This window comes from Salmo trutta, chromosome 39 (genome assembly GCF_901001165.1).
Source record: "Salmo trutta chromosome 39, fSalTru1.1, whole genome shotgun sequence".
NCBI lineage: Eukaryota > Metazoa > Chordata > Actinopteri > Salmoniformes > Salmonidae > Salmo > Salmo trutta.
The window spans coordinates 20,770,355-20,798,058 of NC_042995.1; the positions used below are offsets into that span (position 1 = coordinate 20,770,355).

The following is a 27,704-nucleotide window of genomic DNA, read 5'->3' on the forward strand; positions in this document are numbered from 1 at the left end:
ACTTTTGAATGCTGGCGGTGCTTTCACTCTAGTGGTAGCATGAGACGGAGTCTACAACCCACACAAGTGGCTCAGGTAGTGCAGCTCATCCAGGATGGCACATCAATGCGAGCTGTGGCAAGAAGGTTTGCTGTGTCTGTCAGCATAGTGTCCAGAGCATGGAGGCGCTGCCAGGAGACAGGCCAGTACATCAGGAGACGTGGAGGAGGCCGTAGGAGGGCAACAACCCAGCAGCAGGACCACTACCTCCGCCTTTGTGCAAGGAGGAGCAGGAGAAGCACTGCCAGAGCCCTGCAAAATGACCTCCAGCAGGTCACAAATGTGCATGTGTCTGCTCAAACGGTCAGAAACAGACTCCATGAGGGTGGTATGAGGGCCCGACGTCCAAGGGTGGGGGTTGTGCTTACAGCCCAACACCGTGCAGGACGTTTGGCATTTGTCAGAGAACACCAAGATTGGCAAATTCGGCACTGGCGCTCTGTGCTCTTCACAGATGAAGCAGGTTCACACTGAGCACGTGACAGACGTGACAGAGTCTGGAGACGCAGTAGAGAACGTTCTGCTGCCTGCAACATCCTCCAGCATGACCGGTTTGGCGGTGGGTCACTCATGGTGTGGGGTGGCATTTCTTTGGGGGGCCGCACAGCCCTCCATGTGCTCGCCAGAGGTAGCCTGACTGCCATTAGGTACCGAGATGAGATCCTCAGACCCCTTGTGAGACCATATGCTGGTGCGGTTGGCCCTGGGTTCCTCCTAATGCAAGACAATGCTAGACCTCATGTGGCTCATGTGGCATTTTGACTTGTGTTAAGGACATTACATCAAAGTTGGATCAGCCTGTAGTGTGGTTTTCCACTTTAATTTTGAGTGTGACTCCAAATCCAGACCTCCATGGGTTGATAAATTGGATTTACATTGATTATTTTTGTGTGATTTTGTTGTCAGCACATTCAACTATGTAAAGAAAAAAGTATTTAATAAGATTATTTCTTTCATTCAGATCTAGGATGTGTTGTTTAAGTGTTCCCTTAATCGGTATCAGCTTTTTTTGGTCCTCCAATAATCGGTATCAGCGTTGAAAAATCATAATCGGTCAACCTCTAGTCCAAACACACCAAAACAGTCGTGAAGAGAGCACGACAAAACCTTTACCCCCTCAGGAGACTGAATATATTTGGCATGGGTCCCCAGATCCTCAAAAAGTTCTACAGGTCCCACGCTTGGTGACGCGCTTGGAGTGGACTATGGTGTTGAACACAGAGCTGTAGTCAATGAACAGCATTCTCACATATGTACTCTTCTTTAGGTGAGTAAGGGCAGTGTGGAGTGTAATTGAGATTGCATCGTCTATGGATCTGTTGGGTGTGAGTGCTACAGGGTGATAGTCATTGTGGCAGGTAGCCATAGAGTTCTTGGGAACAGGAATGATGGTGTTCAGCTTGCAACATGTGGGGGATTACAGACTGGGACAAGGAGTGGTTGAAAATGATCATGAATATAACTGCCAGCTGTTCTACACATGCTCTGAGAAAGTGCCCTGGAATACTGTCCCGCCCCACGCCCTTATGAGTTTTGACCTGATTAACCTGTTGAGGACAGACGTTCCGCTAGCGGAACCCCTTTCTGCCTGCGGAACCCCTAGCCAACAGCCAATGGCATCGCACGGCGCGAAATACAAAACCAACTAAAATACCACAATTCAATTTTCTCAAACAATCCACTTACAAACTCTGCTGTTGTACTTTGCCCAGAGACAGCAGACACCCCATTCCACTTTCTGGCGGCTTTAGAGAGCCAATGTAAGCCTTAGAAAGTGTCACGTTACAGCACAGATGCTGTAATGTTGATAGAGATGCAACAGAAGGACAACAAATTGTCAGACAGGGCGCTTCCTGTTTGGAATCTTCTCAGGTTTTGGCCTGCCTTATGAGTTCTGTTATACTCACAGACACCATTCAAACAGTTTTAGAAACTTTAGAGTGTTTTCTATCCAGATCTACTAATTATATGCATATTCTAGATTCTGGGCAAGAGTAGTAACCAGATTAAATCGGGTACGGTTTTTATCCGGCCGTGAAAATACTGCCCACTATCCCAAAGAAGTTAAAAACCTTATTCACATCGGCCTCGGAGAGCGTGATCACCCAGTCCCCTGGGTCAGCGGGGGCCCTCGTGTACTGCTCAGTGTTCTTTTTGTCGAAGCGTGTGTTTGTCTGGTAGAGAGGCATTGTTGGGTAGATCACAGCTCGGTCTTCCTTTGTAATCCAGAATGGACTGTAGCCCTTGCCATGTGTCGGGCGTCAGAGCTTGTGTAATAGGATTCCACCTTGTTCCTATATAGCTCTGCGGAGGTTGTAGCGGGAATTCTTGTACTTGTTCGTGTCCTCAGCCATAGCCTCGGGGTTGGCTGCGATAGCCATGCACAGTAGCCCTATCCTTTAATTTAGCACCAACCTCTGTGTTAATCCAGGGTTTTTGATTGGGGAAGCAGCGAACCTTCACTGTGGGGACAACGTCAGTGATGCATTTCCTAACAAAGCTGGTGACAGAGGTGCTTAGCTCGTTGAGGCTATGGCAGAGTCCCCGCACATCCAGTATTCCAGTCAGGGCTTGTAGCATAGCCTTCGATTTGGATGACCATTTCTCAACAGAGTGCGTCATGGGTACTTTCAATTGGAGCTACTGCTTGTAAACAGGAAGCAGGAGTACAGTGTCATCTGATTTGCCGAAAAGGGGACGAGGGAGGGCCTTGTATGCTTGCTTGTGGGTAGAGTAGCAATGGTCTAGGACTTTAACGCCCCTAGTGGCAAAGGAGACGTGTTGATGGAAGTTGGGCATTATGTGTCTTAATGACGTGGAATTAAAATCACTGGCAACAAGGAAAGCAGCCTCTGGGTGCATGGTTTCCTGCATGTTTATAGTCTTGTTCAGTTCATTAAGTGGCAGCTAGTTGTTTTTCTTGTCCTGAGGCTGAATATATACAGCAGTCACGATAACAGATAAACTCTCTCTGGAGCTAGAAGGATCGGCATTTGACCATCAGGTATTCCAAGATGGGTGAACAATGGGTTAAGGCTTCCACTGCGCTACAGTCAGCACACCATTTGATGTTGTTGAAGAGGCATACCCATCCCACTCTCAATTTCCCTGAATCCAATGTCCTGTCTACTCAGTGAATGGAGAATCCATCGAGTTGGATAGCAATAGGGGGTATCTTGTCCGAAAGCCATGTTTCAGAAAAGCAGAGAATATTGCAGTTACGAGAGTCCGGTTAATAGCTTCCCCCTTTCGCCGCCGTTTACTCTTGGATAGCCTGAAAATTATGTCAGAATTACACAAAGATGCCAGGGTGAATGAGTCAAAGTCAAAGTTGAAGCCGGAAAAGAGGTTAGTAACTGCCGATCTGATGTTCAAAAGTTCTTGCCGATCATAAAAAATGATAGCAGATACATTTAGTGCAAAAAAGGTAAAGATAAACACCAAAAGAATCATAAAATAGAAAAGTTGAGTCGGAGCTCGCAAAACGACAGCCATACAGTATGGCGCCATCTTCCCAAGTGTCAATAACAATCCGGACATACCACAACCAAAAACATTGGATGAACGGAGACATCATTCAATGCCAGCAGAACAAACCCTCATGACTTGGTAGTGCGTGACGTGTACAAGGCAAGCAGGTAAGAGCACTGCAAATCCATTAGGGGTGCAAAAAGACAATACGGACTCAAACTTGAATTGATGTTCGACAACTCAGACTCGAGACACGTGGCAAAGAATACAGACTATCACAGATTACAAAGGCATATCCAGCTGTGTGGTGCCCACCGAAGCCTCCCAGACGAACTTAACACATTCTTTGCTCGCTTCGAGGCAAACAATACCAAGCCAATCAGGAAGACTCTCGCTGCTCCGGATGACCAGGTACTTTCCCGCTCTGAGGTTGGAGGAGAGAATGTACTTTCACGCTCCTATAGAGAGGAGGTAAGTGAACTGGCATTGTGGTACCAGGACAACAACCTCTCCCTCAACATCAGCAAAACAAAGGAGTTGATTGTTGACTTCAGGAAGCAGAGGGGAAAAGCCCTGATCCACGTCAATGGGACTGCAGTAGAAAGATGCAGTTTTAAGTTCCTCGGCATCTACATGACTGAGTACTTGACATGGACCATGAACACTACCACTCTTGTCAAGAGGGCGCAACATTGTCTCTACTTCCTATGGCGGCTGAAGAAATTCTTCACGCCACCCCGGGTCCACTCCAAATACTATCGCTGCACCATCGAGAATGTCTGACCACGACTGCAAGGTCCTCCAGCGGGTACATCACTGAGGCTGTGCTCCCAGTCATCCAGGACATACTGTATATTCTGGATGTTGAGGAAGTCCAGAAGTATCATCAAGGACCCCACACACCCCAGCTACGAGATGTTTACTCACTTACCATCGGGAAGATGTACCGGAACATGAGGTCTGATACCAAAAAGCTTAGAGACAGTTTCTATCTACAAGCCATCAAACTACTTAACACTTGAACTGGACTGAACACCTGCACTGACTCTCCATACCTTAGCGCACCATATCTGTATTCCCAGTCATGTGAAATCCATAGATTAAGGCCTAATGAATTTGTTTCAATTGACTGATTTCCTTATATGAACTGTTACTCAGTAAAATCTTAGAAATTGTTGCATGTTGCGTTTATATTTTTGTTCAGTATAGTTAACTAAATAGCTACCCGGAATATCTGCATTGACCCCTTTTGCACTAACTCGTTCTGACTATGCATACATACTGGACTCACATACTCACACATACTTACATTGACACTCCAACACAAACACACACACACACACACACACACACACACACACACACACATACATTTTTGGGGGTATTTGTGACCAACAGATCCATATCTGTATTCCCAGTCATGTGAAATCCATAGATTAAGGTCTAATGAATTTTTTTCAATTGACAGATTTCCTTATGTGAACTGTAACTCATTAAAATCTTAGAAACACACACACACATTTGCCACACGCACCGATACTGGGAACTCGGGGGGGGGGGGGGGGACGACGACGTCAAATCATGAACGCGGCATTCCTCTCGTTGACTTTGTGCCGGATGTCGTCATCTTGTCAGGGACATACAGGAAATGAAAAAGGCCCCAATTCGATACAAGCAGAAATGTACAGCTCTGATAACAACACTAGTGATATTGTTCACTTTCAAATGGAGGACTAATGTTGACCCTCAGAATCCATGGAGGCCCATGAAGAAAAGCCAATAATCTACACTATGGAAAACAAGCCGATTGTGACATGTTAGTTAACCTGAGATGTCTCGTTAACGTTAGCAATGTTAGTTTGCTTGGCTAGCTAGCTTGCTAGCGATAGTATACCTCAGTGGTTGCTGTGCTGTGTCAATCTGATTGACACCTCAACCAATGCAGTGGCCGCTGCAGATAATCTATTTTGTCTAACCGGCATGCTAGCCAGATACTGTTTATCGTTGTTAAAGATTGTTTCAGAAGTCCTACATTAGCAATTTTTAAAAGGACATCGCTTGCTAGGCTAGTTAGTAGCTAACTAGCCAACAAAATAGCCTATTCCTCATGCAGCATTTCGACATCCCCTCGCTGTCTTCTTTTACATAGTCGGCTCGTGCTGTTTTAGCTAGTTAGTTAACAAGCTACTAATCAAACGAGGCCTGGATGAGAATACCTACAAGTAGTACACTGCGCAAACTGTTCAAGTTTGAGGACTGTCAATGTATTAACGACAAGAGCTAGACAAGACCCTGACAGGGCGTTATTTCAAGAACATATTCTCTAGCTACATTTACATTTAAGTCATTTAGCAGACGCTCTTATCCAGAGCGACTTACAAATTGGCTAGCTAGTGTAGTTCGCTATGATCTCAAAACACAAATAGTGCTGTTATGTTGCCTCTGTTGCAAACTCAAGACTGTTGCTCTGGGTGACGTAGCCTAAGGTGTGCAGTGAGACATAGCTCGATGGCTAGCTAATAAAATGGAACGAAACAAATGAGCCCTAAAAATGGAATAAGATGCTGGTTGGAAGCACAGTGGTTGAACTATTTTGCCTGTCTGCTCTCTCTCCCTTGCTCTCTTCTTCACTACTCTGTCTCAACCCCGACACACAGGTGCTGGCGACCAGAGCCTGTTCACTTCTCTCTACACCTCTCTGGCACAGCAGTTACCCAGGGAGCCCATGGAGTGGAGGAGGTGAGCTATTGGGATGTTTGCACTTCGCTATCAGATGTGTGTGCACGCTTGCGCAACTGTGTGGTTTGTGCAAAGTTGTGGATGTGTGTACGTGTTTGAGCGTGTGTGCCCGACTGTGTTTTAAGTTGCTTTGTTTTCAATGCCAACGTCTCCTCGTCTGAAGGTCCTACGGACGCGCACCAAAGATGATTCACCTCGAGGCCAACTTTGTTCAGTTCAAAGAGGAGCTACTTCCTAAGGATGGAAACAGAGCCCTGCTCACCTTTCCCTTCCTGCACATATACTGGACAGACTGTTGTGTGAGTAGTCACTATTTGATGTAGTAGGAACATATTGGACAGACCGGCATTGTTGTTGGTATCATAACATTCAACACTGTATTATGATTCACAAGAAAAACTTCAATAACCGTGTGTGTTTGTCTCATATGGGTGTGTTAATGCTATTTTTATTTCTAAATCTCAACATGTAAAGCGCGCCTCCTATTCGCCATTCTGCTGCATAGGCTATAGCCTGCCTACCATTGACTATCAGCGCATCACCCATCACTATGCAATGGGAGCTTCAGGCAGTATAATTGTTTTAAACCTGAACGTTTTACTTTACTTCAAATAATGAGGCATGTCTTACCTTGCTTCAAAGTGGTCTTGCGAACTTCCTTCCATAGAAACGTGGAGGCAATTAAGTACAAGTAAGTACAATATAGCAAGTAAAACACTGGAATGGTAGATTTGCAGTGGAAGATAGTGCAAAATAGAAATAATGGAGTGCAAAGGAGCTAAATAAATACAGTAGGGGAAGAGGTAGTTGTTTGGGCTAAATTATAGATGGGCTATGTACAGGTGCAGTGATCTGTGAGCTGCTCTGACTGCTGGTGCTTAAAGCTAGTGAGGGAGATAAGTGTTTCCAGTTTCAGAGATTTTTGTAGTTCGTTCCAGTCATTGGCAGCAGAGAACTGGAAGGAGAGGCGGCCGAAGGAGGAATTGGCTTTGGGGGTGACCAGAGAGATATACCTACTGGAGCGCGTGCTACAGGTGGGTGCTGCTATGGTGACCAGCGAGCTGCGATAAGGGGGAACTTTACCTAGCAGGGTCTTGTAGATGACCTGGAGCCAGTGGGTTTAGCGACAAGTATGAAGCGAGGGCCAACCAACGAGACCGTACAGGTCGCAGTGGTGGGTAGTATATGGGACTTTGGTGACAAAACGGATGGCACTGTGACAGACTGCATCCAATTTATTGAGTAGGGTATTGGAGGCTATTTTGTAAATGACAACGCCGAAGTCGAGGATCGGTAGGATGATCGGTAGGATGATCAGTTTTACGAGGGTATGTTTGGCAGCATGAGTGAAAGATGCTTTGTTGCGAAATAGGAAGTCAATTCTAGATTTAACTTTGGATTGGAGATGTTTGATGTGAGTCTGGAAGGAGAGTTTACAGTCTAACCAGACACCTAGAATATATGGACAACTACAAATACCTAAGTCAGAACCGTCCAGAGTAGTGATGCTGGATGGGCGGGCAGGTGCAGGCAGCGATCGGTTGAAGAGCATGCATTTAGTTTTACTTGTATTTAAGAGCAGTTCGAGGCCACGGAAGGAGAGTTTTATGGCATTGAAGCTCGTCTGGAGGGTAGTTAACAGTGTCCAAAGAAGGGCCAGTGTGGCTCAGTTGGTAGGGCATGGTGTTTGCAATGCCAGGGTTGTGGGTTCGATTCCCACGGGCGACCAGTACAGAGAAAAAATGTATGCATTCACTACTGTAAGTCGCTCTGGATAAGAGTGTCTGCTAAATGACTAAAATGTAAAATGTATACAGAATGGTGTCGTCTGCGTAGAGGTGGATCAGAGACTCACCAGCAGCAAGAGCGACATCATTGATGTATACAGAGAAAAGAGTCGGCCCAAGAATTGAACCCTGTGGCACCCCCATAGAGACTGCCAGAGGCCCGGACAACAGGCCCTTTGATTTGACACACTGAACTCTATCAGAGAAGTAGTTGGTGAACCAGGCGAGGCAATCATTTGAGAAACCAACCAAGGCTGTTGAGTCTGCCGATGAGGATGTGGTGACAGAGTCGAAACCCTTGGCCAGGTCAATGAATATGACTGCACAGTTATGTTTCTTATCGATGGTGATTAAGATATCGTTTAGGACCTTGAGCGTGGCTGAGGTGCACCCATGACCAGCTCTGAAACCAGATTGCATAGCGGAGAAGGTGCGGTGGGATTCAAAATGGTCGGTAATCTGTTTGTTGACTTGGCTTTCGAAGACCTTAGAAAGGCAGGGTAGGATAGATATAGGTCTGTAGCAGTTTGGGTCTAGTGTCCCCCCCTTTAAAGAGGGGGATGACCGCAGCTGCTTTCTAATCTTTGGGAATCTCAGATGACATGAGAGGTTGAACAGGCTAGTAATAGGGGTTGCAACAATTTCGGCAGATAATTTTAGAAATAGAGGGTCCAGATTGTCTAGCCCGGCTGATTTGTAGGGGTCCAGATTTTGCAGCTCTTTCAGAACATCAGCTGACTGGATTTGGGAGAAAAATAAATGGGGAAGGCTTGGGCGAGTTGCTGTGGGGGGTGCAATGCTGTTGACCGGGGTAGGGGTAGCCAGGTGGAAAGCATGGCCAGCCGTAGAAAAAATGCTTATTGAAATTCTCAATTATAGTGGATTTATCGGTGGTGACAGAGTTTCCTATCCTCAGTGCAGTGGGCAGCTGGGAGGAGGTGCTCTTATGTCCCAGAACTCTTTTGAGTTTGTGTTGCAGGAAGCAAATTTCTGCTTGAAAAAGCTAGCCTTGGCTTTTCTAACTGCCTGTGTATATTGGTTTCTAACTTCCCTGAAAAGTTGCATATCACTGGGGCTGTTCGATGCTAATGCAGAACGCCACAGGATGTTTTTGTGTTGGTTAAGGGCAGTCAGGTCTGGAGAGAACCAAGGGCTATATCTGTTCCTGGTTCTACATTTCTTGAATGGGGCATGCTTATTTAAGATGGTGAGGAAGGCATTTAAAAAAAATAACCAGGCATCCTCTACTGACGGGATGAGGTCAATATCCTTCCAGGATACCCGGGTCAGGTCGATTAGAAAGGCCTGCTCGCTGAAGTGTTTCAGGGAGCGTTTGATAGTGATGAGTGGAGGTCGTTTGACCGCTGATCCATTACGGATGCAGGCAATGAGGCAGTGATCGCTGAGATCTTGGTTGAAAACAGCAGAGGTGTATTTAGAGGGCAAGTCGGTTAGTGATATCTAAGAGGGTGTTTACGGCTTTGGGGTGGTACCTGGTAGGTTCATTGATAATTTGTGTGAGACTGAGGGCATCAAGCTTAGATTGTAGGATGGCTGGGGTGTTAAGCATGTCCCAGTTTAGGTCACCTAGCAGCACGAGCTCTGAAGATAGATGGGGGGGAAATCAGTTCACATATGGTGGTCTATAAAACAAACTTAGGGAGGAGGCTTCTAATGTTAACATGCATGAAACCAAGGCTATTACATTTTTGAGTGTTAGACGAAGGACTTGCTATTGTTGCATGTTTCCATTAAGCTCTTAATGAAAAATGGCCAGTCCTTGTATGCATTAGAGGTCGACTGATTAATCGGACACCGATTTGGCAGAATTGATTATTTCTTTTACACCTTTATTTAACTTGGCAAGTCAGTTAAGAACACATTCTTATTTTCAATGACGGCCTAGGAACGGTGGGTTAACTGCCTTGTTCAGGGGCAGAACGACAGATTTTTACCTTGTCAGCTTGGGGATTCAATCTTGCAACCTTACGGTTAACTAGTCCAACGCTCTAACCACCTGCTTTACATTGCACTCCACGAGGAGCCTGCCTGTTACGCGAATGCAGTAAGAAGCCACGGTAAGTTGTTAGCTAGCATTAAACTTATCTTATAAAAAACAATTAATCAATCATAATCACTAGTTAACTACACATGGTTGATGATATTACTAGTTTATCTAGCGTGTCCTGCATTGCATATAATCACTTAGGTACACGTTGCTCCAATCATAAACATCAATGCCTTTCTTAAAATCAATACACAAGTATATATTTTTAAACCTGCATATTTAGTTAATCTTGCCTGCTAACATGAATTTCTTTTAACTAGGAAAATTGTGTCACTTCTCTTGCAACAGAGTCAGGGTATATGCAGCAGTTTGGGCCTCCTGGCTCGTTGCGAACTGTGAAGACTATTTCTTCCTAACAAAGACAGCCGACTTCGCCAAACGGGGGATGATTTAACAAAAGCACAATTGTTGCACGACTGTACCTAACCATAAACATCAATGCCTTTCTTAAAATCAATACACAGAAGTATATACACTGCTCAAAAAAATAAAGGGAACACTGAAATAACACATCCTAGATCTGAATGAATGAAATAATCTTATTAAATACTTTTTTTCTTTACATAGTTGAATGTGCTGACAACAAAATCACACAAAAATAATCAATGGAAATCCAATTTATCAACCCATGGAGGTCTGGATTTGGAGTCACACTCAAAATTAAAGTGAAAAACCACACTACAGGCTGATCCAACTTTGATGTAATGTCCTTAAAACAAGTCAAAATGAGGCTCAGTAGTGTGTGTGGCCTCCACGTGCCTGTATGACCTCCCTACAACGCCTGGGCATGCTCCTGATGAGGTGGCGGATGGTCTCCTGAGGGATCTCCTCCCAGACCTGGACTAAAGCATCCGCCAACTCCTGGACAGTCTATGGTGCAATGTGGCGTTGGTGGATGGAGCGAGACATGATGTCCCAAATGTGCTCAATTGGATTCAGGTCTGGGGAACGGGCGGGCCAGTCCATAGCATCAATGCCTTCCTCTTGCAGGAACTGCTGACCCACTCCAGCCACATAAGGTCTAGCATTTTCTTGCATTAAGAGGAACCCAGGGCCAACCACACCAGCATATGGTCTCACAAGGGGTCTGAGGATCTCATCTTGGTACCTAATGGCAGTCAGGCTACCTCTGGCGAGCACATGGAGGGCTGTGCGCCCCCCCAAAGAAATGCCACCCCACACCATGAGTGACCCACCGCCAAACCGGTCATGCTGGAGGATGTTGCAGGCAGCAGAACGTTCTCCACGGCGTCTCCAGACTCTGTCACGTCTGTCACATGTGCTCAGTGTGAACTTGCTTTCATCTGTGAAGAGCACAGGGCACCAGTGGCGAATTTGCCAATCTTGGTGTTCTCTGGCAAATGCCAAACGTCCTGCACGGTGTTGGGCTGTAAGCACAATCCCCACCTGTGGACGTCAGGCCCTCATACCACCCTCATGGAGTCTGTTTCTGACCGTTTGAGCAGACACATGCACATTTGTGGCCTGCTGGAGGTCATTTTGCAGGGCTCTGGCAGTGCTCCTCCTGCTCCTCCTTGCACAACGGCGGAGGTAGCGGTCCTGCTGCTGGGTTGTTGCCCTCCTACGACCTCCTCCACGTCTCCTGATGTACTGGCCTGTCTCCTGGTAGCGCCTCCATGCTCTGGACACTACGCTGACAGACACAGCAAACCTTCTTGCCACAGCTCGCATTGATGTGCCATCCTGGATGAGCTGCACTACCTGAGCCACTTGTGTGGGTTGTAGACTCCGTCTCATGCTACCACTAGAGTGAAAGCACCGCCAGCATTCAGAAGTGACCAAAACATCAGCCAGGAAGCATAGGAACTGAGAAGTGGTCTGTGGTCACCACCTGCAGAACCACTCCTTTATTGGGGGTGTCTTGCTAATTGCCTATAATTTCCACCTGTTGTCTATTCCATTTACATAACAGCATGTGAAATTTATTGTCAATCAGTGTTGCTTCCTAAGTGGACAGTTTGATTTCACAGAAGTGTGATTGACTTGGAGTTACATTGTGTTGTTTAAGTGTTCCCTTTATTTTTTTGAGCAGTGTATTTTTAAACCTGCATATTTAGCTAAAATAAATCCAGGTTAGCAGGCAATATTAACCAGGTGAAATTGTCACTTCTCTTGCGTTCATTGCACGCAGAGTCAGGGTATATTCAACAGTTTGGGCCGCCTGGCTCGTTGCGAACTAATTTGCCAGAATTTTACGTAATTACGACATAACATTGAAGGTCGTGCAATGTAACAGGAATATTTAGACTTAGGGATGCCACCCGTTAGATAAAAGACGGAACGGTTCCGTATTTCACTGAAAGAATAAACGCTTTGTTTTCGAGATGATAGTTTCCAGATTCAACCATATTAATGACCTAATGCTCGTATTTCTGTGTTATGTTATAATTATTAAGTCTATGATTTGATAGAGCAGTCTGACTGAGCGATGGTAGGCACCAGCAGGCTCGTAAGCATTCATTCAAACAGCACTTTCGTGCGTTTTGCCAGCAGCTCTTTGCAATGCTTCAAGCATTGCGCTTTTTATGACTTCAAGCCTATCAACTCCCGAGATTAGGCTGGTGTAACCGATGTGAAATGGTTAGCGGGGTGCGCGCTAATAGCGTTTCAAACGTCACTTGCTCTGAGACTTGGAATAGTTGTTCCCCTTGCTCAACATGGGTAACGCTACTTTGAGGGTGGCTGTTGTCGATGTGTTCCTGGTTCGAGCCCAGGTAGGAGCGAGGAGAGGGACGGAAGCTATACTGTTACACTGGCAATACTAAAGTGCCTATAAGAACATCCAATAGTCAAAGGTATATGAAATACAAATTGTATAGAGAGAAATAGTCCTATAATTCCTATAATAACTACAACCCAAAACTTCTTAACTGGGAATATTGAAGACTCGTGTTAAAAGGAACCACCAGCTTTCATATGTTCTCAAGGAACTTAAACGTTAGCTTTCTTACATAGCAGATATTGCACTTTTACTTTCTTCTCCAACACTTTGTTTTTGCATTATTTAAACCAAATTGAACATGTTTCATTATTTATTTGAGGCTAAATTGATTTTATTGGTGTATTATATTAAGTTAAAATAAGTGTTCGTTCAGTATTGTTGTAATTGTCATTGTTACAAATACATTTTAAAAATCGTCCGATTACTCGGTATCGGCTTTTTTTGGTCCTCCAATAATCGGTATCGGCGTTGAAAAATCATAATCGGTTGACCTCTAGTAAGCATGCATCGTATCAGAGAGGAAGAGGCAAAGTTTATTTTGGGCCTAAGCTTGTCGCCTGCCTTCCCGCTTTGGGATGAGTCCCATTGTTAGGGTGGAAACATAAGGATCTTGTCATTATATACAGGTCTGATAGTATTTTCTGTTGGGCATGTCATTTTACTGTTTGGAAAATTTTTACCGTTTGTTGACCGGTTAATGAGGTTTGCATCCCTAGCATGGAATCTATCAGGTGTCGAAAGCGTTCCACAGGGATGCTGGCCCATGTTCACTCCAATGCTTCCCATAGTTGTGTCAAGTTAGCTGGATATCCTTTGGGTGGTGGACCATTCTTGATACACACAGGATATTGTTGAGCATGAAAAACCCAGCAGTGTTGCAGTTCTTGACACAAACCGGTGCGCCTGGCACCTACTACCGTACCCCGTTCAAAGGAACTTAAATCTTTTGTCTTGCCCATTCACCCTCTGAATGGCACACATACACATTCCATGTTTCAATTGTTTCAAGGCTTAAACATCCTTCTCTAACCTGTCTCCTCCCCTTCATCTAAACTGATTGCAGTGGATATAACAAGTGACATCAATAAGGGATCATAGCTTTCACCTGGTCAGGCTGTCATGGAAAGAGCAGGTGTTTTTAATGTTTTGTATACTGTGTGTGTGTCAGGACACCGAGATGTACAAGGCGTCGGTGAAGGATGACATGCTGCGGTGGCAGAGCACCCTGCGGCTGCACGGCTCGGTGGACTGGCTCATCGTGGTGGTGGAGAGTGAAGCCAAGAAGAAGAACAAGACCAACATCCTGCCGCGCACCTCCATCGTGGACAAGATCCGCAACGACTTCTGCAACAAGCAGAGCGACAGGTCGTCAACATCACCACTCTCATCTCTTGTTATAACAGAATCTGAGCTCTTTTGTCTACCAGTCTTTTGATCCAATCCTGTTGTGTAACACACCAGATTCATCTTATCAAGGACCTGAGCAACTCATTTAGTAGAATCAGATGTGCTAGATGAGGGATGGCCCTAAAGCCTCCAGGAGGAGACTTGGGGACTTTTCCCTCTAATACCCCCCCCCCCCCCCCCCCCCCCCCTTTCTCTCTCCCCTCCCCGTGGTTCAGGTGTGTGGTTCTGTCGGACCCTCTGAAGGAGTCGTCTCGGTCCCAGGATTCGTGGAGCTCCTTCCTGACCAAGCTGCGCACCTTGCTGCTCATGTCCTTCACCAAGAACCTGGGCCGCTTCGAGGATGACATGCGCACGCTCCGCGAGAAACGCACCGAGCCCGGCTGGAGCTTCTGCGACTACTTCATGGTGCAGGTGGGTCACTCCCACCACCTGTCAATCATCCATGCTCTACTACAGGGGAAGCAGTTGTAACCTATTTAACCAACGGGGGTGTGTGTTGTGCAGGAGGAGTTGGCCTTTGTGTTTGAGATGCTGCAGCAGTTTGAGGATGCCCTGGTCCAGTACGACGAGCTGGACGCTCTCTTCACTCAGTATGTCCTCAACTTTGGGGCTGGAGGTACAGTGGCATTGTTTACTACCCCTACCGTGGCTCTTCAGTGCGACCGTTTTAATTGCATATGCGCCTAAATATTTAGCTGTGTGACCTGGAATTTTTATTTAGCAGCACCAGTGTGCTTAGAAAAATGAAGGATTCCACCTTTATTACCCCCAAAATGTTTCATTGTGCTTCAAAATGTATTTGTGTACGCCTACATTTTTCAACTTAGGTGCACACGTGCTCCTTGTAAAAAAAGGTCAGCGTAAAGCCCTGCCTATCTTTACTATAGGCCTATTTGTGTTTGTTTACTGTACTACTCAGGGCAAAATCTTATTCTTGTGTCCATGTCTATTGTGTCTTTTTCTATGTTGTCTATGTTTTTCAGACGGGGCCAACTGGCTGGGCTCGTTCTGTGCCCCGGTGAAGCGCTGGAGCGGGCTGCTCCTGCGGCGGCCCATCGACATGGAGAAGCGCGAGCTGATCCAGCACGGCGAAGCCAGCCTGCTGGACCTGCGCAGCTACTTGTTCTCCCGCCAGTGCACCCTGCTCATCTTCCTCCAGAGGCCCTGGGAGGTCACCCAGCGAGCCCTGGAGCTGCTGCACAATTGTGTCCAGGAGCTGCGCCTACTCGAGGTACAGTGTGTTTTTGAGTACTGTATTGCAGTCAGACTGGGCTGAACCGCTGACATACAAATCACCTTCGATCCCAAATTACTACTCATTACGTGATGAAGATTAACTATTCTGCAGTGCATCTCATCTTGCTCAAACTGATCCCCTCAAACACTCTGATTCTGGACACGGACTCTCCAGTGTTTCCCCTACCATTGTATAACTCTCTGTTGCCTCCCGCCAAAAAGAGTTTGGCTTCCTCTATTGATGTGATATATTGGCTTTGGTTTGTGCATGAGCGGTGTGTCTGTGTGTGTGGCACGGGTGGAGAAGGTGCTTCTGATGTCCATTGTGTGACATTTTTGTATGTTTTGAAGAATTTTTCAAATTTGATTTGTGGATTCAAAAAAAAGTATATTAAATGTAAATCTAGAGATCCTCATTCTGTGTAGGTGTATGTGGTCCAGGGGGCGTTGGACTGCTGGGTGTTCCTCAGCTGTCTGGAAGTGCTCCACAGGATCGAGGGCTGCTGCGACCGTGCCCAGCTAGAGGCCAACTGCTCCCACACTGTCGGCCTGTGGACCTACGCCACAGAGAAGGTGGCCTACCTACCTACCTGCATATACAGTGCATTTGGAAAGTATTCAGACCCTTTGACTTTTTCCACGTTTTGTTACAGTAGTCTTATTCAAAAATGTATAAATTTTTTCATCATTCTACACAATACCCCATAATGACAAAGCAAAAACAGGTTTTAGAAATTTTTGCAAAATGTATAAAAAATGGAAATATCATATTTACATACACTATCAGTCAAATGTTTGGACACATCTACTCAGGGGTTTTTCTTTCATTTTACTTTTCTACATTGTAGAATGTTAGTGAAGACATCAAAGCTATGAAATAACACATATAGAATCATGTAGTAACCAAAAAAGTGTTAAACAAATCAAAATATATTTTATATTTCAGATTCTTCAAAGCAGCCACCCTTTGCCTTGATGACAACTTTGCACACTCTTGGCATTCGCTCAACCAGCTTCACCTGGAATGATGTTCCAACAGTCTTGAAGGAGTTCCCACATATGCTGAGCACTTGTTGGCTGCTTTTCCTTCACTCTGCGATCCAACTCATCCAAAACCATCTCAATTGGGTTGAGGTCAGGGGATTGTGGAGGCCAGGTCATCTGATGCAGCACTCCATCACTCTCCTTGCTCAAATAGCATTTACACAGCCTGGAGGTGTGTTTTGGGTCATTGTCCTGTTGAAAAACAAATGATAGTCCCACTAAGAGCAAACCAGATGGAATTGTGTATCGCTGCAGAATGCTGTGGTAGCCATGCTGGTTAAGTGTGCCTTGAATTCTAAATAAATCACAGACAGTGTCACCAGCAAAGCACCCCAACACCATCACACCTCCTCCATGCTTCACGGTGGGAACCACACATATGGAGATCATCAGTTCACCTACTCTGCGTCTCACAAAGACACTGTGATTGGAACCAAAAATCTCAAATTTGGATTCATCAGAACAAAGGACGGATTTCCACCGGTCTAAGGTCCATTGCACGTGTTTTGTGGCCCAAGCAAGTCTTCATATCTTAAAGTAATGGACTATCATTTCTCTTTGCTTATTTGAGCAGAACGACAGATTTTTACCTTGTCAGCTTGGGGATTCTATCCAGCAACCTTTCGGTTACTGGCCCAACGCTCTAACCACTAGGCTACCTGCCGTCTCATGAAGCTGGTTGAGAGAATGCCAAGAGTGTGCAAAGCTGTCATAATGGCAAAAGTTGGCTGCTTTGAAGAATCTCAAATATAAAATATGTTTTGATTTGTTTAACACTCTCTTTCGGTTACTACTTGATTCCATATGTGTTATGTAATGGTCTTCACTATTATTCTACAATGTAGAAAATATTTAAAATAAATAACAACCTTGAATGAGTTGTTGTGTCCAAACTTTTGACTGGTACTGTAAGTATTCAGACCCTTTACTCATTACTTTGTTGAACACCTTTGGCAAAGATGACAGCATCAAGTCTTCTTGGGTAGGACACTACAAGCTTGGCACACCTATATTTGGGAAGTTTCTCACATTGTTCTCTGCAGATCTTCTCAAGCTCTGTCAGGTTGGATGGGGAGCATCGCTGCACAGCTATTTTCAGGTCTCCGGAGATGTTAGATATCGGATTCTGGCTGGGCCACTCAAGGACATTCAGAGACTTTTCCCGAAGCCACTCATGCGTTGTCTTGGCTGTGTGCTGAGGGACATTGTCCTGTTGGAAATGAACCATTGACCAAGCCTGAGTTCCTGAGCGCTTTGGAACAGGTTTTCATCAGTGATCTCGCTATACTTTGCTCCGTTCATCTTTCCCTCGATCCTGACGAGTCTCCCAGCCTGCTGCTGAAAAACATCCCGACAGCATTCAGGCGAAAGAGTCCAATCTTGGTTTCATCAGACCAGAGAATCTGGGTTCTCATGGTCAGAGTCTTTAGGTGCCTTTTGCCAAACTCCAAGCAGGCTTTCATGTGCCTTTTACTGACGAGTGGCTTCCGTTTGGCCATTCTACCATGAAGGTCGGATTGGTGGTGCTGCAGAGATGGTTGTCCTTCTGGAAGGTTCTCCCATCACCACATAAGAACTCTGGAGCTCTGTCAGAGTGACCATTGGGTTCTTGGTCACCTCCCTGACCAAAGCCCTTCTCCCCTGATTGCTCAGTTTGGCTGGGCGTCCAGCTCTAGAAAGAGTCTTGGTGGTTCCAAACTTCTTCCATTTAAGAATGATGGAGGTCACTGTGTGCTTGGGGACCTTCAATGCTGCAGAAATGTTTTGGTACCCTTCCCCAGATCTGTGACTCGACACAATCCTGTCTCTGAGCTCTATGGACAGTTCCTTCGTCCTCATGGCTTGGTTTTTGTTCTGACATGCACTGTCTGTCAACTGTGGGACCTTATATTGACCAGTTTGTGCCTTTCCAAATCATGTCCAGTCAATTGAATTTGCCATAGATGGACTCCAAGTTGTAGAAACATCTCCAAGGATGATCAATGGAAACTGAATGCACCTGGACTCCCGAGTGGCGCAGCGGTTTAAGGCACTGCATCTCAGTGCTAGAGGCGTCACTACAAACCCTGGTTCGATTCCAGGCTGTATCACAACCGTCCGTGATAGGGCGGCGCACAATTGGCCCAGCGTCGTCCGGGGTAGGCCGTGATTGTAATTAAGAATTTGTTCTTAACGGACTTGCCTAGTTAAAATAAATGCATTTCGAGTCTCATAGCAAAGAGTCTGAATATTTATGCAAATAAGGTATTTCTTTTTTTTGTAATATGGGGTTTTCATTATGGGGTATATTGTGTGTAGATTGATGGGAATTCTTTTAAAATCAATTTTAGAGTAAAGCTGTAATGTAACAAAATGTGGAAAAAGTCAACAGGTCTGAATACTTTCTGAATGCACTGTACCTACAGCACCTCTGACCTAACACACCATCACTGCTGGTACACTGTGTTAGCCCTTGCCCTGGGGACCTACACCATTCTGAAGTCACAAGGTGCCTGCTTTCCAAAAGTATGCTCTATGGAGAATCATTGTTAAGTGCTTTTTAGTCCAAGACTTTATCCGTGTCTGTGAAAGCAAGGAGTTTTACCGGGTCAAGAAACTCTGACACACTTTCTGGTGATTGTCATTAGACTCCATTTCCAGCTTGTCACTGTGGCCCTATGTATGTTGTGATGCGTGTGTTGTTGTGTTCCCAGCTGAAGTCTCTGGGCTACCTGTGTGGCCTGGTGGCCGAGAAGGTCCCCACCTCCGAGGACCTAAACCGCACTGTGGACCTTCTGGCTGGCCTGGGGGAAGAGAGACCAGAGACGGGTATTTTACACACACACACACACACTAATGCCCTAGGCTTTAGCTCAGCTGACCCAGTTCGCTCACAATAGGCCCTTGGTTATAAAGTAGTAAGACCTGAGCATCACATTAGAATGGATAATGTTGGTGTTATTTGATAATGGTTGTGCTGTCTTGTATGCCATGTCAAAATCGCTTCGCCCTCTGTCGTGCAGATGACTCTATTTGAGGTTGAAGTGGGGTACTTTTACTGTCAACACAAAGAGGCTCACATTGTGAGGTCGTGGAAGTTCATTGCGCTAAGGAAAAAGCTGAAATGGTCTTTAGAGAAAGTCTAAGTGTCTCTCCTGTGTTCTCTCTTACAGTTAACAGCCTGCAGAGCCCTTACAAAAAACTCAATGAGGCCTTATCGTCTGTGGAGGCGTTTGAAAAACACTATCTGGTAAGTGCCATGTTGATTTAGTGGATAATGGTGTAGCCAGTAACAGTAGTCCTTGATAACAGCCTTGATTCTGCTTCATAATGGTGTGTGCGTGCGTGCGTGCGGGGGACACTCCCTAGACAGAGTGCCTCTGTTTATAGTCTTGGTATCTAGTTCATTGGGCCCCATTGCCCTCTTTAGGCACTGGGGCAGAAAGCCATCACAGAGCTAAACATTCTTATTTCGTGAATGCTGTCTTTGTCCTCTGATGATCCTTCTCTCTCTTTCTTTTCAGGAGCTGTCTCATGCTGCTATGGAGATGTACAGAGCCATAGGCAGGATGCGCTCAGCCCGGCTCATTGGGAAGAGTCTAGCTGAGTTTTACATGTAAAGCCTTTCTTTCTCTCCTTCTATCCTTCTATCTATCCTTTCTCTCCTTCTATCCCTCTGCCTCTCACCCTCCATCTCTGAATGGTGTTTCCAAAGATGAAGGTTGCTTGGGAAAATGATTAGCCCCAGTCAGCTACATGTGCTAATGACTAATGAATGAAAGAGTGTAGGGTTGCTCTAATTGATTGATGCTAAATGAATAAAAACGGTGTTAACTGTGTGTGTGGTTTGTGTGCGTAGGAAGAAAGGTGACCCGGAGAGAGCAGAGGGCTTCCTTGATGACTCTCTGAGGTCATACGTGGCAGAGGGGTGGAGCCTGCAGGTGACTCATACCAGGAAGCAGATGGCCGAGTGTCAGAAGCTCCTGCAGCAGACTGAAGAGTATCCTCCAAAAATGCAGCGTTCAAAACAACTGGGAACTCAGAAATCTCCGACTTCCGAGTTCAGTGCGTTCAAGACAACTGGGAACTCTGGGTGGGGGAACAAGCTCCGACTGGGGAAAAATTGTTTTGAATGGTCATCCAACTCGGGAACTCGAGCCTCTTTCTAGAGCTCTGACTTGAAGATCACTGACCTCATGATTTGACCTCGTATTTTTCAGAGTTCCCAGCTGTCTTGAACACACCTGACAGAGGAGAGGAAACACTACTGCCAAGGGATCCTTCCCTTTGCAACGGGAAACAAAAACAAGTGTTTGTCATTGGACAAGTTCAGGTAGTCCCTCCCTGTTTCATTCTGTTTTCTTCCGTTTGGTGCCTAGTGTATACGACCCAATGTCAATCAGTCTCAATGGGCGCATTTGGCATTGCAACTGATTTTAAAGGCGGGTTGAGACCGACTACAAATCACCTTGCATCACAATTAACTACTCAATGTTATTTGTAGGTCAGTCAGCCACAATTTACCCATAATACATCACGGTTTAGATGCTCTCGACACGGACAATGTCTTCATTGGTGTACATTCTATATGAGCCAGGGTCATGTTCAATAGGGCCAACCGTAACAACAATTTTTCAATGGAAAACGTGGGACTCCTATTGGACAGATAGTACCTCCCTGGTTCATACCGGTTCAAAGCATTATTTTCCCCCCCTCCCCCATTTCGTGTCTACTGAACACAAACCAGTCTTCTGTGCTCTCAGTTGTTTGAGAGGTCATCTGTTAAATGATTGTGTGGACTAAAGATTTCCATCATGGGTAGCTAGGCGAATAATGACCTCAAAGGGAGGTTGGCTACTATTTCACCCCCATCCAATCCGCACGCTAGGTAGGGAATCCTTTCTGAAGGCTCTCTCTCTTCTTTCACTCTCCCATTGCATTGAAATAGGCAGGTGTCAGTCAAGATACAATCTTCTAGTTCAGGTTTCCTTGACTCACTGTGCCAGCTACCTGCAGACCAGTGCCTTGCTAGCGGGCGATGCCAACCTGACAGAGGAGGAGAGGAAGCACTTCTGCCAGGAGATCCTTACCTTCGCCAGCCAGCCCCCGGCTCCCTCGGGTGAGCACACACACACACACTGCGTACACTCGAGACATGACAGGAACAGTCAAAGCTGTTTGTTCTTGTCTACCTGCATCAATGAGTTGAAAGCTTCTAATTGCACAATGAAAAATCCAAGGGTCCTTGTCTGGTTGTCTCAACTTCTGAGAGACTTGCCAACTAAACTGGTCAAACATGTAAATAGTGGCTATTTCTTTCTCCCAAGACTGGTAAACATTCGCCTGGTCCCCAGATCTTTGTGCTTTTGTCTGCTCCATTGTCAAGCCTGACAATTGCATAAGGAGTTGGCAAGAGAACAGAAAGACTGGCACCCAGGCTAGACCAACATATCTCTGACTTCACAATGTGTAATGCCCTCTGTCTCCTCCCTCTTTCATCCCCCTCTTCCTCCTCTCGTCTCTCCAGACCAGACTGTGGCTCTGAGCATGGCGGCGTTCGCCCAGCTGCGTGAGATGCAGTTCAGCCCGCCTGGCGCCGTGGTGCACGTGGGTGCCGCCCTGCAGCTGGAGCTGCGCGTACGCTGCCTGATGCCTGTGGCCGTGCAGGTGGAGCAGCTGGCCGCCACTCTCCACTTCAGCCTGGAGCAGGGCGGGGCGAGGGGCCGGGCGGGCAGCGCCCAGAGGAGGACGGGCCAGGGACCACAAGGCCATGGGGACGGGGTGGTCCTGTTCCCCCAGGGAAGCCCCCTAGCTGGGGTCGGGATGGGCGCTTTGCTACCCCCCGCCCTGGAGCTTTACGAAATGCAGGACCGCAGCCCGTCGGACAGCTCGCTCAACTCCACGGGGGTGGTGTGTAAGAACATGCACCTGCTGCTGCGGCGCCACGACAGCTCAGCCTCCCTGGACACGCCCACCGCCGGGGCCCTCCCGGCAGCGATCGCTGTGGACGATGGGGCCCAGATGTTAAGGGCACGAGACATAACGCTGCAGCCCGGCGACAACAGCATCTTGTTCACGGCCCCGGTACGTTTTCTTCCAGCCTCCTATAACGTCATCAACAGTCATGTCTCGAGTCCAAGTCCACCCCATGGCTCATTTTCAATTTGTCTAAAGAAATCTGTTCTCTTCTTGCCTCCTCTCCATTAAAACAGAATGGGGAATGCTGTCAATTAGAGGTCGTCACTTTATCACTCCTTGTCGCTCTCTCTTTTTTTTCTTCCCCCTCTCTCTACTCTCGCTCTTTTCTCTCAAGACTGGAGAACCGGGCTCGTACACGTTACGTCAGCTGTGCGGGAGCGTGGGGAGAGTCCAGTTTGTCCAGTCTCACATCTACCCTGTGGTGCAGTACGAGGTCTACTCCCAGGAGCCTCAGCTCACCATCGAGCCCCTCTCAGGTCCGTCTCTCTGGCCCTCTGTCCCCCTCTTTAGCCACAAACAATGAATGCTAATCGCTGCCTGTTTATATGTGGTTGGACCAGGTCATCCTTGTATTTTTACGTGTATCTGTGTTTTCCCTCCAGACAACCTGTTGGCAGGCATTCCCCAGAAGGTGAAGTTCACCATAGCAACAGGCCACTACAGTGTGAAGAAGGGTGATGCGCTGCAGCTTAGCAATACAGACTCCATGCCCATCCTCCACTCTAGCTGCTGCTCTGCTACCGTCCTGTCCAGCACGGGAGGTCAGCCTTCCTTCCATCCACTCTGGGTCAGAGGTCAAGGGTCAGAGAGGTTAAAGGGATAGTTCATCCAAATTGTTTCATTGCAAGTAGTCTATAGACGAGGAGAGACTGCAATCCAGCCGCTGCCTCCAATCACTAATATTAGCCCAGGCAGGTCTGGGGGTTACCATGGAGATCAATGACCCCCGGTCCATAGGGGGAGACACCTTTTAGCGTTCCATGCTGACTGCCTTTCCCTACTTCTGCTGTTGCTAACTTTTCTGTTCTCGCTCTCTCGCACCCATCTGTTTGCAGAGCGCATGGGGGAGAGCGCTCTTTCCATCCAGTCATCGGAGAAGGTGACCAGCATCTCCCTGCCCCCCACCCCTCCCTACCACACCCTGGAGTTCCAGCTGGAGGTGCTGTGCCACATCCCCCCCACGCCTTTCAAGCCCGACATCGAGCGTCTCACCAACGGCGAGGTCTGCCACCGGCCCAAGAGCCACAGCCACGCAGACAGTGGCATGATCAACATCGACCAGAAGGTTTGAAGACCGTTTGTTCTCCTAGCCTAGAGTTAACCCCAGGACCACCTTTATATCATTTACTAGGGTCATGTTCATTGGGCACCCAATGGAAGACAACAGACTGAAACGGAGGGACTACTTGGATTTGTCCAATGAGTATTCCGCCTCAATGTTTGAAAGTGTTTTGTTACACTGTGCCTTAATGAACATGACCATGCCTATCCTATGTTTACAGCCCTGTGTGTTCTCTTTCTGTCTCCATAGGTCTCCATCGACTGTCCTTGGTCCATCTACTCCACTCTCATAGCCCTAACCTTCTATGTCCCTTTCAAAGCCAAGCACTCAATACTCTCTGCTGGGAAAAGGTAGGTCACACACACACACACACACTCCATCTGCTTTTACTGTATGGGGGACATTTTTTGTCACGCAGTCACAGATGTGTGCAAAAAATACAGCATGATTTAATTTGAAACTTTTATTTACTGAGTGACGCGCCCAATGCAAATTCCAATTGCAGTATTTGGAACCCGCATTGGGTAATATACCTTCTCGTCTACAGGACTTTAAATGCATATGAAGTGTCTATTGAATGACATGTCTGCTCAGTCATTCAGTAAGTAATCTATGGTGACGTTGAGAATCTAAATATTGATCTGACTCCTCTGACTGGTCACACAGGAAGTACATACAGGTGTGTCTCCAGAACGTGTCCGACACAAACTTCCACCTGGCGGACCCGGTCCTCACAGAGCGCCAGCCCGCAGTCTCGATGGAGCTGCTCTCACTCAATGTTAAAACACAACAGGTGAGTAACTGAAAATACACACACACACACTTCCTCTCTCTCTCTCTCTTTCTCTCTCTCTCACACATTTCTCTCTACACACACACACACATCTGTTCTGATCCTCTTTGCCTCAGACGGTGTGCAGTCAGCAGTCAGTGTTCTGCCTGTGGGAGATGCGTTGGGCCAAACCCCTCCCGCTGTGTCTGCAGTGTGCGTTCTCCGCCAGCTTCGCGCCCGTCTCCGCCTCGGACGCACGCACCGCCTTCAGACCCTACCGCTACGAGTTCCAGCTGGACCGGGTCTCTGTGAGTATACGCAAGACCCACCTCTGGGTCCCATCATAAGACACCACATGGAGGAAAACACATTTTTTTTGTTTTCCGTTGCAAAACGAATGAACACAACCCTGTTCTCGTCACAAACAAACGTCGTTCTGGGCTCGAACATCGCACGATGTTGCTAACCCTCCTCCCCAGACCCTTTACAGCTTGAAGGCCGAGATCTTGCCGCCGTCCGGCGACCAGCACTGTCGCACCGGCGCCCTCTGTGGCCTCGAGGTGTCCATCACACGGCAGGCGGAGCCCAGCGAGACTGAAGGGGAGGAGGAGGAGTCTACAGAAATAGAAGGTCTGAGGACCACCAAGCTCATGTATGAAGGTAGGACACGGGAAGGTGTGTGTGTGTGTGTGTGTCCATGTCTGTTATTTACCTGTCTACCCTGGTGTGTGTTGTCTGCAGTGGTGGACAACAGCAGTAACTGGGCGGTGTGTGGCAAGAGCTCGGGGGTGGTGTCCATGCCCGTGGCTGCCAGCGCCACACACAGGGTTCAGATGGAGGTTATGCCCCTGTTCGCCGGTCACCTGCCCTTCCCCAACATCAAAGTGTTCAAGTACCTGCCCCACAGTGCCGTCCCAGCCATTCAGCCAGACACGGGTATGTAACCCACAGCTGCAGAACGGTCCTTAAGCTCAGTCCGTAGACATGTCTCCCATTACTTAACACAACGGTAGTCGATATTTTGTGCCATCTTTGTCAACCTCTTACATGCTGTTTAGATTATTTGCTTATAGGCATTATTACAGCACGTGTTGTACTCTCTCTCTCACACACACTCAGTCACATGTACTCACCTCTCTCTCTCTCTGGCCGCTCACAGACAGCTGCTTAGAGAACGACACCATATCCCTGCTGGACAAAGGGCTGGACGACCAGGGCGACACGGCCAGCATCCGCAGCCGAGGCAGCGTCCACTCGGTGGGCAGCGGGGAGCAGCAGCGGGAGCAGCAGAGGGGTCTCCCCATGCCTCGCCTGGAGCCCTTCAGTCCGGGACAGGTGTTCTATTTGAGCCAGGGGCGGCAGGTGCTGGTGCTGCCCGTTACTGACGACCACGTGATGGAGGTTAACGTCACATGACCCCTGTGGGCCGCTGCCCCCACCCCCCCATGCTGTGCCCCCCCCACGCCTGGACCTCTGTGGTTTGGTTCCTGGCTGTGGTTCTGGAACCGGGAGGTGGCCCGGCAGCAGGGAACTGACACTGGCTCTCCTCTCAGGACTCATTGCTGGCCAGCCACTGGCCCTGCTCCCGTTCTGACCTGAGTTCCATCGGCTGTATTTTTATCTTGTCAATCTTTTTCATATGAAAATAGCCCTCTCTCCCCCCACTGTCAGAGAAGAGGGTTTTGTGTACCTGTAAAACTAGATCTCTTATTGGTCCTTGCTCCGTGGACACAGTAAACCGCTTAACCCCCCCCACCCCACGCACCTGTGATCGGCTTTCTGGTTCCACTGATCGTCAACACAACCTTCTGTATGAGGCACGCATGGACACACTACTGTGTGTTTGGACAGGGGTGCTTCGGTTTGTGGTTGTTTGTATTGGTTCGTGTGTGTCTATGCATGACACGGCAAGTTGTGATGGATGAAGGGAAAGAGCGGGGCCAGTTAATCGTGTGTGTGTGTGTGTGTGTGTGTGTGTGTGTGTGTGTGTGAGCAATGTCTACTCCACTTTTCCTCTTCACTCACTCACTTCCAGCCCCAAACCCTGCTGAATCCTCTTTCCTTTGCTGTAGTCATAGCGCCACCTTCTGGCCACTGTACAAACTGTTCAATAAGTACATATTATTCCAGAGGAATCACTGTACTGACTGTGCAAAGGCTGCACCAAAAACACAGTGTCTCAAAGGAATATGTTAGAGAAAAATATACGTTTTGTTTTCGAGCAGGTGTGAGATGTACGTGTGAGACGTACTAACGAACACTTGCTTTTGGCTTTGTTCAGGTTTTAGGGTTCACTGAAATTCACTTATTCAAGAATCGGTGAAATCTGAGAACAATGGGATGAAATTGTACTTGGTTGTTTTCAGTGACTTTTTGGCTGAAAGTGACCATCTGTTTGAAGTGTTACCATCATGTGTTCTGTCTGACTTTGTGGTTTACTTGAATGCTGAGCAGGTAAATTCTATGTTTAGTAAATGTGGTGTCTGACTTTTTTTTTTTTTTTTTTTTTTTTTTCAGACATTCGCTGTTGCTACGGTAACTGTCAGGAAGAGCACTTTCTTATCATAGCACAATTCTTTAACAAAAACAACTTAGGAGGGGAAATTCACTTGTGTAAATGCGGTGTTCATTCGTTTATTGACCTCTATTTTTGTACTGTGTCGCCGGACAAGTTCTGGTTGTTGCTCTGTGTCTGTTGGTGTGGTTGGTATCTACTGGAGGCCTATGAGGGCTTTGGGCCTGAGGCCTAAGCACAACCTGTAGCACACCCCTTCAGCTATACTGTCCTGTATTCCTCCACCTCTGGGCTTGTATCTAGCATAATCCCACAAACAAACTAGTGCTCACCGCCAGGACGAAAGGCGGAAGACTCGTTCCCTCTATCTGGCCAGCTTAATGAAAAAGAACCCCTCCCACTCAGACTCCACCTACAAAACGTACAATGGCAAGAAAAATGATGTGAACCCTTTTGGAATTACCTGGATTTCTGCTTAAATTGGTCATCAAATTTGATCTGATCTTCATCTAAGTCACAACAATAGACAAACAGTCAGCTTAAACTAATAACAAACAATTATACATTTTCATGTCTTTATTGAACACATTGTGTAAACATTCACAGTGCAGGGTGGGAAAAGTATGTGAACCCGTTGGATTTA

General features: G+C 47.0%; 1 protein-coding gene across 1 annotated transcript; it reads left to right on the plus strand.

Moving 5' to 3' along the window:
- Positions 1 to 5,159: 5,159 nt before the first annotated feature.
- Positions 5,160 to 27,443, plus strand: LOC115179339 (trafficking protein particle complex subunit 10-like). The gene is made up of 23 exons (XM_029740757.1): positions 5,160 to 5,326; positions 6,168 to 6,249; positions 6,413 to 6,548; positions 14,016 to 14,212; positions 14,470 to 14,665; positions 14,759 to 14,870; positions 15,238 to 15,485; positions 15,917 to 16,063; positions 19,228 to 19,342; positions 19,687 to 19,763; positions 20,038 to 20,129; positions 20,373 to 20,513; positions 21,520 to 21,632; positions 22,041 to 22,597; positions 22,827 to 22,968; positions 23,095 to 23,253; positions 23,548 to 23,777; positions 24,024 to 24,124; positions 24,441 to 24,567; positions 24,684 to 24,854; positions 25,026 to 25,206; positions 25,288 to 25,482; positions 25,706 to 27,443. The coding sequence occupies exons 1-23, from the start codon at positions 5,266 to 5,268 to the stop codon at positions 25,960 to 25,962; spliced, it is 3,837 nt and encodes a 1,278-aa protein (XP_029596617.1). The 5' UTR covers positions 5,160 to 5,265; the 3' UTR covers positions 25,963 to 27,443.
- Positions 27,444 to 27,704: the final 261 nt, after the last annotated feature.

Coding starts and splice junctions, on each gene's coding strand:
- LOC115179339 (XM_029740757.1), top strand. CDS start 5,266: ATGGAGGCCCATGAAGAAAAGCCAATAATCTACACTATGGAAAACAAG. Junction 22,969..23,094: donor CACCATCGAGCCCCTCTCAG/GTCCGTCTCTCT, acceptor TTTTCCCTCCAG/ACAACCTGTTGGCAGGCATT. Junction 24,855..25,025: donor TCCAGCTGGACCGGGTCTCT/GTGAGTATACGC, acceptor CCTCCTCCCCAG/ACCCTTTACAGCTTGAAGGC.